Source organism: Seriola aureovittata, chromosome 2 (assembly GCF_021018895.1).
Source record: "Seriola aureovittata isolate HTS-2021-v1 ecotype China chromosome 2, ASM2101889v1, whole genome shotgun sequence".
Taxonomy (NCBI): domain Eukaryota; kingdom Metazoa; phylum Chordata; class Actinopteri; order Carangiformes; family Carangidae; genus Seriola; species Seriola aureovittata.
In genome coordinates this window covers 23,327,756-23,341,626 of record NC_079365.1, presented here as the reverse complement: position 1 = coordinate 23,341,626, position 13,871 = coordinate 23,327,756, and the positions used below count along the sequence as shown (strand labels likewise).

At 41.6% G+C, this 13,871-nt stretch overlaps 1 protein-coding gene across 4 annotated transcripts in view; it reads left to right on the top strand.

Moving 5' to 3' along the window:
- ephb2b (eph receptor B2b) overlaps positions 1-10,796 on the top strand; it is a 120,166-nt gene extending 109,370 nt beyond the window's left edge. For all 4 annotated transcript variants that reach the window (XM_056389121.1, XM_056389105.1, XM_056389129.1 and 1 more), the window contains exons 12-16: positions 854-1,069; positions 1,495-1,644; positions 3,315-3,508; positions 4,351-4,506; positions 5,600-10,796. In XM_056389121.1, the coding sequence (XP_056245096.1) occupies positions 854-1,069; positions 1,495-1,644; positions 3,315-3,508; positions 4,351-4,506; positions 5,600-5,708 (825 nt within the window). In that variant the 3' untranslated portion in view covers positions 5,709-10,796. The remainder of the gene's footprint in view (positions 1-853; positions 1,070-1,494; positions 1,645-3,314; positions 3,509-4,350; positions 4,507-5,599) is intronic.
- Positions 10,797-13,871: the final 3,075 nt, after the last annotated feature.

The window sequence follows — 13,871 nt, the reverse complement described above, 5'->3', positions numbered from 1 at the left end:
AAGCCCCGAGCTCCCATGATCCATTCTCTGGAATCTTTCTGTTCTCCAGGCGTCGTGGTGGGTGGTGGGGGAGAGTGCAGGTGTGCGCAGTTGGAGGCACAGCTGCACCACCGCTCCAGACGCTCCACATGCATGGGGTAAAGCCCTCACCAAAACCGTGGAGGGGAACAGCTGTAGACAGGCAGCCAGTCCCAGCTTAGCCCTGCCCAGCTCGGCCGAGGCCAGCCGAGCCCAACCCAAACCTTGCTGTCGGTATCCTGCAGGGCCTCTTCAGAGAAACGAATACTTAGACATAACTTTTTTTTTTAACATTAGCCACATACAGGTTGGATTCTGAGTAGATCTGTTAAAATAAAAGGATTATAATTTAAATGTGAATCAATTTGTAATATTAATGACGCTATTTGTTAAGATGGGGTGCGTGGATGATGAGTTCTAAAAGAATCATTACAAGAGAGAAAATAACCGTAACATTAATTTTATTGAGCGAAACAAAAAGCTGTTTTTGATATTACATAAAGCCCCTCGGCTTTTAGCGCTTCAGTCTTTTCTGCATCTTGACACAAAGCAGTGAACTAACTAAGATGTACTGGAATACTGTCAGGAAAAGAAGGCCAAGGCAAGGCAGGGCAAGGTTGTTACTAAACAACAACAACAACAACAAAAAAAGGATTAACAAACCAAAATAGTTCCATCTGTAACAGGGCACTCGGGTTCACTGTCACGACTGAAAGTAGAATATTGAAATTCACCCTGACATCCTGACTGAATCCACATATTGTGAGGTCACCAAGAATTACTAGTAGAACCACTCCACGCAATAACGTATTCTAACACAATGTCATTTTTACAGCAAAACGACGGCCAGTTTACTGTGATCCAGCTCGTTGGTATGCTGCGCGGCATCGCCTCAGGCATGAAGTACCTCGCTGACATGAACTACGTGCACCGTGACCTTGCCGCCCGAAACATCCTGGTCAACAGCAACCTCGTCTGCAAGGTGTCGGACTTCGGTCTCTCGCGCTTCCTGGAGGATGATACGTCGGACCCTACCTACACTAGTGCTTTGGTAAGAAACGTTCAAATATTACTTTCCTCGCGCTACATAAAGTGAGACACACAAACTCACTAAAGCTGCGGCAAAATATGAGGTTTTAAAATACGTTTAATATATATTATCTTGTGATTGAAAACTTGTCCGACACTATTTAAACTGTGTGGATTGATAATCTCATTCACAGTACAGTGCACTCCTTCGTTGCTCACCCCATTCAGACAACCATCACCCTTTCACCTGTTCTTCCCTTCCTCCTTCTCCAGTAGTTCACGTACCATACTTTACTCCCAGGGGGTTTTGTTATATCCACCTCCCAGTTTGAATTACCGTCAGCGTAGCTGCCCTTGAACGGTGTCTCTCTCCGGAGGCAGGACACTGTGACGGTCGGGTTCCGGTCTTGCTTTCCCCCGCTGAGGTTGTGCCCTTTGTGTTCGCAGGGTGGGAAGATTCCTATCCGATGGACTGCACCCGAAGCTATCCAGTACAGGAAGTTCACCTCTGCTAGTGATGTGTGGAGCTACGGGATCGTCATGTGGGAAGTCATGTCCTACGGAGAGAGGCCTTACTGGGACATGACCAATCAAGATGTATGTATTTTACTTGCCTATAGTCATTTTTAAAACTTGCTGCAAACATTTTTTAAGATGATGCCTCAATACATACATATATTTCATTAACGCCTCACACTCCTCAGAGATGCGTTTGGTGATTGTATCTGCGTTCCCTTTGCTAAACAGCGGGTTTTTCACATGGGCTTTATATTAAAATTCCCCCACTTTCACCACAGAGACATAATCAGATCATTTGAAATGCACGGCGGTGCTCAATGGACAATTTCTGCTCTTGACTGGAGCCTCCATTTCCTATCTCCCTCTGGGTAGCGGAGGAGAGAGCAAATTATAGGGAGAGAGATAATGAAAATAGTTTCAAATTGAAAGTGAGAACACTAATGTGCTAAGAGGGACTGAGGACCTTAACGGTTATCTTATTAGCAGCTTCAGATAGTGTTTCTGCTCCATCGGGGTCCTCGTTTGGAGGTCTCATGAATGAGATTAATCTGGGTCTGAATGGAGCTCCTTTAATGGCCCTGGTAATGAGCAGGGGATTGTGCGTCCTCGTCACAAGTGTCCTCCGGGTTGTTCCACTCTGTTAGCTGTGCACCACCTCTGTTTGCCCCCCGACCAACAACATCACTGGTCCAAGTCAGACATATCTTTAAGGTGGCTTTCTGGAGAGAGAGAGCATTGAATACTTTGTAAAGGCCAGAGATGAGGTCACCGCTGGCAGAATGCAAGTGGAAATGTGAATTTAGTGGAATAAGGTTTATGTTCCTAGTGACCTACAACGGGTGTTTAACAACTCTTCTCATGCAGAAGTAATATGGTGATTGGCGCACAGATATGTGTGTTTATACATCTGTATGTGTTTATGTAATACTTTATACTATTTAACAGTTGTTTTCACCACAGTGAGAAGCACAGATGCTGCTGTTATGTGTTCATCAGAAGAGAGGGCATCGGTCCCGACAGTTACGTCATGTTAGACAAGACTGTTGTGAACGTCATTTACTGTAAATTGGGGGTATTATCCAACAACTCTAGTATGAAATATGTTTTATATACTTGTGACATTTATACAGTGTGAGAGGATGTTTTTCCAGTTGGATCGTATTAGTGGTGGAAAGAAATTCAGTACATTTCCTCAAGTACCGTACCTAAGTCCAGTTTTGAGGTGCTTTACTTGAGTGTTTACATTTTTATGTTACTTTACTTCATCTCCACTAAAATTCAGAGGGACATTTTGTGTTTTTTGTTCCATTACATTTATGTGGCAGCTCCTGCTACAACTAACTTTTGAGATTTAAGATTTTACATTAAAAATGTGATGAACTGTCAAAGATTGAACCAGTGGTTCCCAATCCTTTCAGTTTGTGACCCCTTACAAAGCAGCATTAGGGTTGATGGCAGGTCCATCATAGAGTAAAACACTTCATATGGTTCCACTTGAATAAAAATATTCAGCATTTCACACAAAGCTTAGAGAAGATTACAAAATCCAGGATTTTGAATGCAGAATTTTTACTTACTTACCTTTTTTTTTTTTTTTTTTTTACACTGTTTTATTGGTATTTTACTTAACTAAAGGATGTGAGTCCTTCTTCCACCACTGGATTGCACACTCCCCTTTCCTCCATCAATCCACCTCCTCTTTGTAGAGCCTTGTAGCAACCCTTAGAGATCTCTGTCTCCCCCTGCAGGTCATCAATGCCATAGAGCAGGACTACCGACTGCCCCCACCCATGGACTGTCCCAGTGCGCTTCACCAGCTCATGCTGGACTGCTGGCAGAAAGACCGCAACAACCGGCCCAAGTTCAGCCAGATCGTCAACAACCTGGACAAGATGATCCGCAATCCCAACACGCTAAAGGCCATGACTCCGTTATCTTCAGGGTGAGTGTCGGGAAGGCTGTTGATCAAACTATATTTATGCGATTTACATTGTCGGTAACACTCATAGTCATAATGTATGTGTTAAATGTATTTTCTTCTCTTTTCCTCGCTCTGTCCTTCACTAGCTGTGTGGTGTCTGCATGTGTGTCTCTGAAAGCATCCCACAAGACAGGCCTGTTGGTTTTAGCATCATTTCACATTGATGTGGATAAGATCTAGAACAATATAAAGCATCTGAGTCTCTCCCAATGTAAAGGCTTTCCCCTTCCTAACAGGAAAGTCATGCTCCTGCGACAGTGCCATCCGTGGCACAGTTCACTTTTGCCGAACATAGTGTCTCTTGTTTCTCCTGGCGCCGAGCGGTTATGTAAATTAAAGCCTTTTGGTTTGATAGATCAAATCCTTCCCACGAATGCTTCAGGCGAATCCTGGATTGAAGTAGTTGTGCAATTTTCAAAACAAAACATTTTGAAGCATTTCTGCTCTGGGTGTTAGTTTCCTTTGAGAGCCAGGGTTTGCTGATTTCCATTATCCCCGTCTGTACTTTCATTTGTGGTGGGGTGCAGGACCGAGGGCCAGATTTTCCACAGACGCTGAGTGGATGTATTGGCTCCCTGAAGCCTATCACTTCATTTGGAAAATATACTTTATGAAAAATCAGTTTGGAAAATATTGGTTCATGGTGGGATTCTCTAAGTTCTGTCTAGTCTTTTGAAAATATAATGTAATGATTAATGTTTGAATCATACGCAGGTGGTCTGAATTGACTATGATGTTAGACCTGCCACTTTGTATTACCATTACTCTACTTACTTAATGGCTTCTGCTTGTGCCCCCCTCAGTGTTCATCTCCCTCTCCTGGACCGCAGCATCCCTGACTTCTCCAGCTTCAGCACTGTGGACGAGTGGCTGGATGCCATAAAGATGGGCCAATACAAAGACAACTTTGCCAGTGCTGACTTTTCTACATTTGATGTGGTGTCCCAGATGACCATGGAGTAAGTGCCGATGATTCCTGCTGTTCTGGGTCTGATAATCGTAAGGGAAACGATTGCAAGAGGGGGATTCGCTGCGTCTCTTGTATTCTTGAATCCTGAACGAGCACCAGACTCTGCCTCTGGCCCGTTATAAAAGACATTAGCTGCTCTGCATGTAATTAGCAGATCGTAATATTGCAGTTGCAAGGCTGAACAGTGGGCACAATAGCTAGAAGCCATAATGGTGCCCTTTGTTCTCCGCCATGTGTTCAGCAGGCCTCTCTCTGACCTCACTTAAAGTATCAAGAGGAAACATGGGAATATGTTGTTGGTTAGCTGAGATACAGGGAGAAAAATCATCACAAAACACCAAGATGCAATCGGGGTTAAGAATGCCACCTGTGGAGAAACATATAAAAGCCATTTCCTGTCTACGGATAACACTATCCCAAGCCGGAGATGAACCCGCGGAGATGCCGAGCTTCAATTCTTTGCACAAAACAGATGGTGATGTGTAATCCAATAAGAGCGATCACTGTTGAGATTCAGCATCGGGCGAGAGGCAATTCGTTGTCATGGGATGAGAAACTGCCCAACAAACAAGCTGATGCCACTGCCTTGGTACAAAGTGGAAGGTTCCATTTATTTTGGTCATTTCAATATGACACACGACCTCTGCAATGAATGTTGTGTCTGTGATCGATTTGGGGAAAAAAGAGATGTTGCGAATTTGTCATTTGTAGCGTTTGTTTTGGCAGAATGAGACGGGTGGAGTTTCACCACATCAGTCAGGAAGTTTTTCAGTAACAGAAAACACACTGAACTGGCATTCAAACATTTTTCTCTGATTATACGAGCGTTCTGGGCTCAAAGATGGATGATCGCGCAGCTGTTTCTCGGCAAAATGACAATGTATTATGTCTGCTGTTTTCTTCTGGTCTTCCTGTCAGTCCTCAAGCTGTCCTTATATTGTTTTGTTTTCATTCTGTTGTGTGAAGTTGTTTTTCTCCTGATAGAAAAATAGATAGACTGATAGATGGATAGATAGATAGGAGAGACTGTTTATAGTGTGCGGTAACATCAGTCTGACATCTGCTTCTGTCTCTCATCACAGCGACATCCTGAGGGTTGGTGTGACGTTAGCAGGCCATCAAAAGAAGATCCTCAACAGCGTCCAGATGATGCGGGCACAGATGAACCAGATCCAGTCGGTGGAGGTTTGACCCTTCCGAGCGGAGCAGAGGGGGGAAAAGAAAAAAGCGGTTGGGATGCGGGTGCTCTGGGTGCGGAGGATGGAGTGGAAGTTTTTTTTTTGTTTTGTTTTTTATTTTTTTGTTTTTTTTTCGCGTGACAGTGTGTCTGGTCTTCCCACCAGACAACCATTCATCCCCCCGTTCCCCTCTCCACTTCCCTCTCTCCTCCTCTCATCCCCTCACCCTGACTCTCTCTCCATGCTTGGGGTTATCTGTGGAGAGCTGTGGAAAACAAAAAAATCCATGTGATGAGGCATCAGAGGGCCGACAGCCAATCCACCTCTCTGGAGCCAGGAACATGGGAGGTTAGAAGCGACCAGCAACACATTTTTCAATCTTCCACCAATTTTTCATTTGATGTTGAACATTTATTGTTTTGGTTTGTTTGTTCTGATAATTTTGTAAAGATTTTTTTAAAGAAAAAAAAAGAGAAAAACTGAGAAAAGGCAAGGAGTTTATCTAAATTTATAGATGATATAAGGTTGTACACTAGAAGAACTGAGTAGGAAAGCTACCCTTTAAAAGGGCAAAAAAAAAAGAAAAAAAAAAAAAGAAAACAAGGAAGAGTTGAGGAAACAAGGACATCCTCAACAAGGTGTGGATATTATCTTTGTCGTTTAAATTTTTGGACATCATGAGGAAACAGAGTTCTCTGTGGCCTTCTGAAAGGCAAACTGCAGAGGAGACTGAGGGACCCGACTCGCACTTCCAGCTGTTTCCCCAGGAGAGAAAAATAAATCTAAAAAAAACAAAAAAACAAAAACATGAAAAGGACAACGTTTGGCACAGACTGATTCATTCAGACTGACAATTCACACGGTGAAACCAACACTCAAGAAAAAGAAAAAAAACTTCTTTTTTTTTTTTCTCATTGCAAGTAATTTTCTATATTGTGTGAAATTTTGTGATGAAGATTCCCTCACGCCATGCTTCCTCTCACTATAGACAAAAATGACAAGTTTGTTTGTTTTTTTCCTTCACGGTGAAATATTCACAGCCTGCCAAATAGAACTCTTCCCTTTTTTGCACCCCAGTCATGATCCTGTACTGTACATATCAGATGCACTTGACCTGCCATAACATGACGACTCAGAGACGTTGTAATTGATCAGTTGAGGAGCAGAACAACTGACGACAGGGAGGATTTATTTTGTTGTCCACCATCAGTTTCTGTCCTCTCGTTTTGTGAGAAAAAAAAAAAAAAAAAAGAACAGCAAACCTCCTACATAGATCCACACACACACGCACAATCACAAACACACACACACACAAAACCAGTTTACATCCGACTCCACTTACATACACTATGTCCCGTTATAGCATCCTCCCTCATGTTGTTCATCTCCAGCGCCGTCTGTGGATACGTGCACAACGTTGCACACGGACACCACGCCGCTCCTGTAGCGCCGGGACTCTGTGTTTGATAGCATGCTGAGTGAGTGGTTAATTTCACAGTGCTTTGATTTGCTGCAATTACTAGAACTCTGTTTGGTAAGAGCTTGGATTTGACACACTTTACAGAGTATAATGTGGCTGCATTATATTCAGCGTTTCTTCTTCTTCCAGCTTTCCTTTTGAAAAGACAATTTTTATGTTTAAAGGATTAAAGTTTTGATACCGCACATGGTTATTTGACACACACACACACGCATGCACACACACACACACACACATATACACACACATACACACACACACACACACACACACACACAGAGTCACGAATAGGTTTTACAATCAGGCGTTTGTTGAATTAAAAACAAAAAAAATGCAATGTGTTATATTATTGCAATTTCTGTATGGATATTATTGAATTGTTATTATTATTACTTTTAGACTTTTTTTTCTGCACTGAGTCTCCTGTTTGACTCCAACAAACACTCTGGATCCTCCATGAATGCTTTGAATTTATTTTTGGAACACGATTCATGTTGGTGCACAAAACCATGTAGATAAACAGTTTCTCCCTGTAACAGGTTTTGATTTCATTTTCTAGACAGTATATGCATTTATTGTATGGTTTCCTGTGAACAATACTGTCTTATGAGTACAGAGCAATTATTGTTTGTGTTGTCGTCGCCAACCTGGTGTAAGGGATATGGGGGGGGGGTTCGTAGCAATGCAGCGATTCCCCTGAGATGGTGGAATCAGGCGGGGGGTTCATGTATACAGCCAGCAAATGATATCAGCATGGCAAAGCGCCTACTGGGGCTCCGCTCTGAGACCTGACAGCCAGACATGGACGTCCAGCTGTGAGCCATCGGTCAGATGTGTCCGGTCACAGCGGGGGCCCGTCCCACCCCGATCACAGCCGCTCTGTCCAGGCACTGATTCCCTCTCTCCCTCTCTCCTTGATCACATACATGCCTGTCGGCCACCTGTCTGCCGCTCCCACTGATCTCCTCACAATTGGCTTTCAGCAGTTGTCTGGTTTCGTCTTGGTGAGTTTAAAAGCATCAACAGCAGCAGGCGAGCTGACACTCATCAGTGGGGCAGTTGTGTCTTGTCTCGTCCTGATGCTGCATGCCACTATGTGGAGAAAAAAGAGAGATTCCTCCTGACTGGTCAATGCTTCCATGTTGGCGTGTACCAAATCCTCTGATCCTGACCTGAGTTTTTGTGGTGTAACTACAGACAGCTTTAGCACCAAAGCCCTGGTTAACGAAAGTGAGAAACCTCAGTTGCTGCACCCTTTTCATCCTACCTGTCATTATCCCTTTATGCCCAGAGAATTCAAGGTGAGGGGTGGAGGGATTTTTTTATTCTCTTTATGCTCCATAATCCTCTTTTTTGTTATTTTTATCTGCAGTGAAACACATCACAACGAATATTTCCCTGGAAGCTTTTATAACATATGAAACTGGAGGAGGAGAATCATGAGCTGTTAGTCACAGCTGAGAAGCAACTGAAAAGTGATGCTGTGACCTAAATGCCACTGATGCTAACATGCAGTTTGCTTTCCTTTTTCTTTTTTTTCTTTTTTTTTTTACTGAGCTTTAGATTATCTTCCTTTTCCATTTCTCAACACTTAACAGCTCATCAGTTTTATTTAGTGAGGCTGGGGCTGTACGTCTTCTCGTGCGTACGGTAAATATTCCGTCGTCAGGAAAAACACTTAACGTTGTTCAAGAAATTAATCTAAAGTCTACACAAGGCTGGCAAATTTTTTTTGCTCCAGCCCCATTAAAGCTCATTCAAATGCCTGCCCCTGGACGCTGCCAAGACTTTGAGTTATTAATCAAGCAATTATCCTTGAACCTTGCTTGAAGGAACTACCTTAAACAGGGTGGGCAGACATAAAATAATGCTGAAGTCGATTTTTTTTTCTTTTTTTCTGCTGCATACTGATGGTATTTTCTTGCAGCTAGGAGAATACTTTGTGTCCCTTCTGAAGGGTTAGTTTGTTCATCTGAAAGAGTTGCAGAAAACCTTCTGATTGAATATGGAAGGTCTTGAGGCAGTGCATGAAGTATTTATGTGTCTTATTATTTTTGATGGCACAAAAGAGACGTTGTTGTTGTTGTTGCAAGTTCAGGCCGAGCAATGATCAGTGGGCGAAGAAATTGCCACACTTGAGCCATGTGTTTTCTGGCTTCCCTTTCTACAGCAGACTGGCTACTTAGTTCACACCAAAGCCCAAGCTGTGAAAAAGAGCTCTTATGTCCAATTTTAGACTATTGAAAAATGTATACAAACCAACTTACTAATTCATCTGCTACAGTCTCTTTAGTGGGCATACTTTTAAATGAATTTTTACTTGATATGATAATTCTTTTATCACTCCTTTGAAATCAGACTGAATATTTAATTGAAGTTAAATTACTGTCCATTACTGTAAATGGTTTCTACAGCCAGATATATCTGAAATTTGGACCACTGGGAGATTTAAAAACCGCTGTATTTCAATACAAGATTTGTGTGTACCCAAAGGTGTTTTCAACCTTTAACTCAGTGGCTTGTCTCCCTTTCAAAACATTTGTTTCCTGCTGTTCACTTTCCAGAAACAATATGTATTATTTAACTTTACAGATGTAGTTTTATTGCAAGATTTCATAGTTTTACAGCACCCAGTATGCCATAGCAGTCTCCAGCTTCTCCTGTTTAAAAACTTTTTACAGTTTTCCCTCCTGAAATTGAAGTAGATGCAGTGTGGTTCTGACTCTCATGATGGTTTCACACAACGTTTGCCTATTGCAACTTTCAGCAAAACATGCTGTACTTTCTCCTCTTCCATCTGTGAAGCAAAGTAAAACCAGTCAGCCCTGCCCTCGCCATGTGCCAATATTTGAAGGACGGAGGAAAACCGTTAAGTCTCAGTGTTACAGTTATATGATAGTGTGCATAAACAGGATCTGTGCCAGGTTGTACCCACTGGGCTGCGTTTGAACGCCGCCCAACTTCCAGTACGGTCAGAGGGAGAGGTCTGCCTCCCGTTGTGGCAGACAGAAAATGGCTCCTTTGTGATGGTTGCAGCACGAAGCACCAGAGCGCCCTCTACTGCTGTGGTGGTGGTGGTCAAATGTAGCATGTTGGATTGACATTTTCAGGTCCTGATAGTCTGTGAATGCTGCAGCGGGGGCAGAGCTCCAGTGTTCAGGACACTTCAGCAGGCTGCTGATGGACAAATGCTGGCTGCTGCTCAGAACAAGCCTGCGTCTTTCCGTCTGTTGGAGAAACTTTCATACCACTGCGGCACCCTGCCACTTGTGTTCCCCTATATGACCCAGTGTTCTCCTCTGTTTAGCCGTCCCTGCCTCTGAACCCCACCCCCCCACCCCCCACTACCGCTCTGGCTGGTGGTTAGTGCAGGCAGGGGATCTTACATGTTCCCCTGGTTTGTTAAAGCCCACATTATAGACCAGTGCCGGTTCAGACCACTGTGACTGATGTGGGAGATCCTGTATTTCTGTATAAATGTATATTGACTGTAACCCTGTGAATGATGTAACAATTTCATTATTTGTTATATTGTCATTGGTTTATTTTCTAAAAATGGAAAGCCCAACTTGACTCTCCTCAATAAAAATAAGATCTGTAATAAAAAAAAATAAAAAAAGAGTAAGTTATTGTTTTTAATTTAGAAACCTAAAGTATATTTTTTCTATGTTATTCTATAGGGACTGGGACTATGGTGTATTGTTAAGATTTAATTCTGTGGTAACAAACATTGCGGTTAATAGCAAAATTTGTCCTGTTCTAATTCTTAGTGTAAGACTTTGGTGGCTCAAGTTTATCCTGATAGATAAGAACCAAAACATGCCTGTATTACATTGTTGGACCTGATATTTTAATAAGACGTGAAAGACAACCGAGCAATAACTGAATGAGTCAAAGTATGACTCAAGAGAACAACTAAATTAAATGTAGCTGATAATACTGCTGGTGATTATGTTTATTGTAAGAAGAAGATTTTCAATAAATGTTAGATTTGAATTAATTAATGGAAAATTAAGTTTATCTGACTTTAGAAATGCAGAAAAGTATAACTGTGTAAAAACAATTTCAATTTCAGTAACTACAAAACAAAGATAAAAACTAAACCCAACTGCATTTTATTTTGGTAATCTATGGTCTTTAGTAGTGACTGCTTCTTTGTCTCACAGAGAGAGATTCAACCAGACAGCCAACAATAGAGCTACAGCTAGCTGCTGAGATAACCACTTAGCTTTAAAGCTGAAACTAAATCAGCCCAATTTACTGTTTTTCCCTGGTTGTTATGTGTAAGTGAAAAAAGTCAATTACATTTAAGTGAGATCTTGGTAATTTAGTTAGTCATTCCTAAATCTAATCACGATGAAGAAAAAACCTCATCTAAACTGCTAAAGCTAACTAGCTTAGCAGATCTCAGTGGTTGCCGTCTCAGCTCTTTGCTCAAGTGGAATTTATGCCATTTGGTGTTGTTAAAGTTACCTTTATTTTATATATTTAAATGTATTGAATTGTAAATAAATATTAATATTAGATATTTAAAATTATTTATTTATTAGTATTAATAAATGCTTTTATTAATAGTACATTGACACAGAGATGCATTTGATTCCTTGATTACAGATTTCTCAAACAAATTGATGTGTTGAAATAAATATTTTATCCTTTAATGATCCCTGAAAATTATTGTACAGATTTTACAGTAGTAGTGGATTTTTGAACTGAAATAATAAGCATAAGGAGATATAAAATCAATGCGAGAATGCAGAACAATACCAATCAAAAATAATTTCCAAATATCCAATCTCATATCAAGTTTTAAAGGATTTTGAATTTGAAAAAAAGTTACAAAACGAGAGTAGAGTCAGAAATTACTCAAGGAACATTTCAAACTCTTGTATCTCTCTAAGTACATATAATTAAAAAAAATATGGAAAGATGCTACAGGGCTCGCTGGAATTGACAACCAGGGTTAAAATGTTGATTTCCACTGTAGTAGACCAATGCTATAAAGCAGGCTACGGTTTACAAATTTTCTGGAGGAAGTATTTTAATGAAGGCCATGGAGAAGTTTCTCAGAATCCACAAATGCCACATTGCAAACCATGCACATCATATTGGACTTACCAAAGAGCAGCTGCAAATCCTTCTGTAGGCTGCTTTTGAGGTCAAATTAAACACTGAGCTAGCACTACTTCTCTCAGTGTATCCCCAGAGCCAGACTGCTGCACATTGTTCTGTGGTTTTATGTCAGAAGTGATTTGACCAACAGTGCCGCCGCCTCTCCTCAACTCACTTTCTTGAGTGGAGGTCAGACTCCCTTCACCTTGCCCTGGGATTCTGAAACCTCATTAGCAGCCGACGTGTGAAAGGCTGGAGACCTCGGACTGACCCGGTGGAGAATGGCGCGTGTGTTAAAAGGTTTACCCCATGAACAGGAGAGAAGGGGTTCAGGAGTTCAGCGGAGGGGGGACCCCGCTGGTACGCCAAACCCTCTCTACTGCTATAGTCTCAACCACGCTCGACCACCCATAATTCTCTCCACCTTCTTGCACCTTGATGCCTCGTGGCCCAGCGTGGCTGAGCATGGGAACAACCGGGAGAGGCTTGTCGTCTGAGGTCTGCGGGTCATGATGTACAACTGGGGGAGGAACAGAGGGTGTGAGGGAGATTACAGAGTTTTAGTATGTGATTGAATAAATGTCAAACAGTAGCAATATTTTCAGGTGGAGTTTGTGCAGCTACCAGAGCCCGAAACTCATTATTTCATTCAGGAACCAATGAGATGAAAGGTGCGTTTGAGTTGCAGACGGGTAGACAGATACTTTTTGCACTGAATGATGGTCCAGGGTATAAGAGGGATTTTCAGTGGTGCCTACTCTGCTTATAGACCATAATTCATAGCTATGTGGCCTTGTGTCCATCTCATTCTGCCCTCATCTGAGCCTGAAGAATGTTACAAGCAAATACAGAAAAAGCTGCTATTATCATTCCACTTTGTGGTCTGATCAAAGATAGTTGAGTAATTGGGCTTCTCTGGTGGCTTATGGCAGGAGTCAGCAATTAGGTTCAACCATGAGCCGTGAAACAGTTTTTTAGAATTGTATCCAAGGACAAATGTTGTTTTCATTATCAAGTGAGGGCTAAACAGCTACAGCAGCTAACATTGATATCCATTTGCCAAAAAAATGATGCATTCATGAATATATGGAGCACTATGAGACTAGAGATCGACATGATAGACAGTGGCCTGCTTCATTTATAGTTAAATAAAAGTGCTGTTGTTGTGTCCTTAGAAAAGAAACTTTCATCATCAGGCCAATTCTGTTCCAGTGATGCCAGAAAAAAAGAGCATCTCATGATTTATTTTTTTATTTCAAAATTTAATATCATCGGAATTTCACAGTGTGCAATTCTATAGTTGACAGCCATATGCAGTCAATGATTTTTCCAAAATCTGTTTTGTATTTTTAAATTAATCCAATGAGATTTCTGAAAGTGTTTTACAAGCCCAAGACTCAAGGAATTGCTTCCCATCTACCTATAAATAACCACGTAATCCTTTAAATTAAACTTGAAAATCACCAAAACACTTTTTTTTAACACGTGCAGTGACTATTTAGAAAAATGCTTTAGCAACATAATCAAAGCACTGTTTGAAGCAAAATAGCAATTAATGGTAAACCAATTACTCATTTACCACCG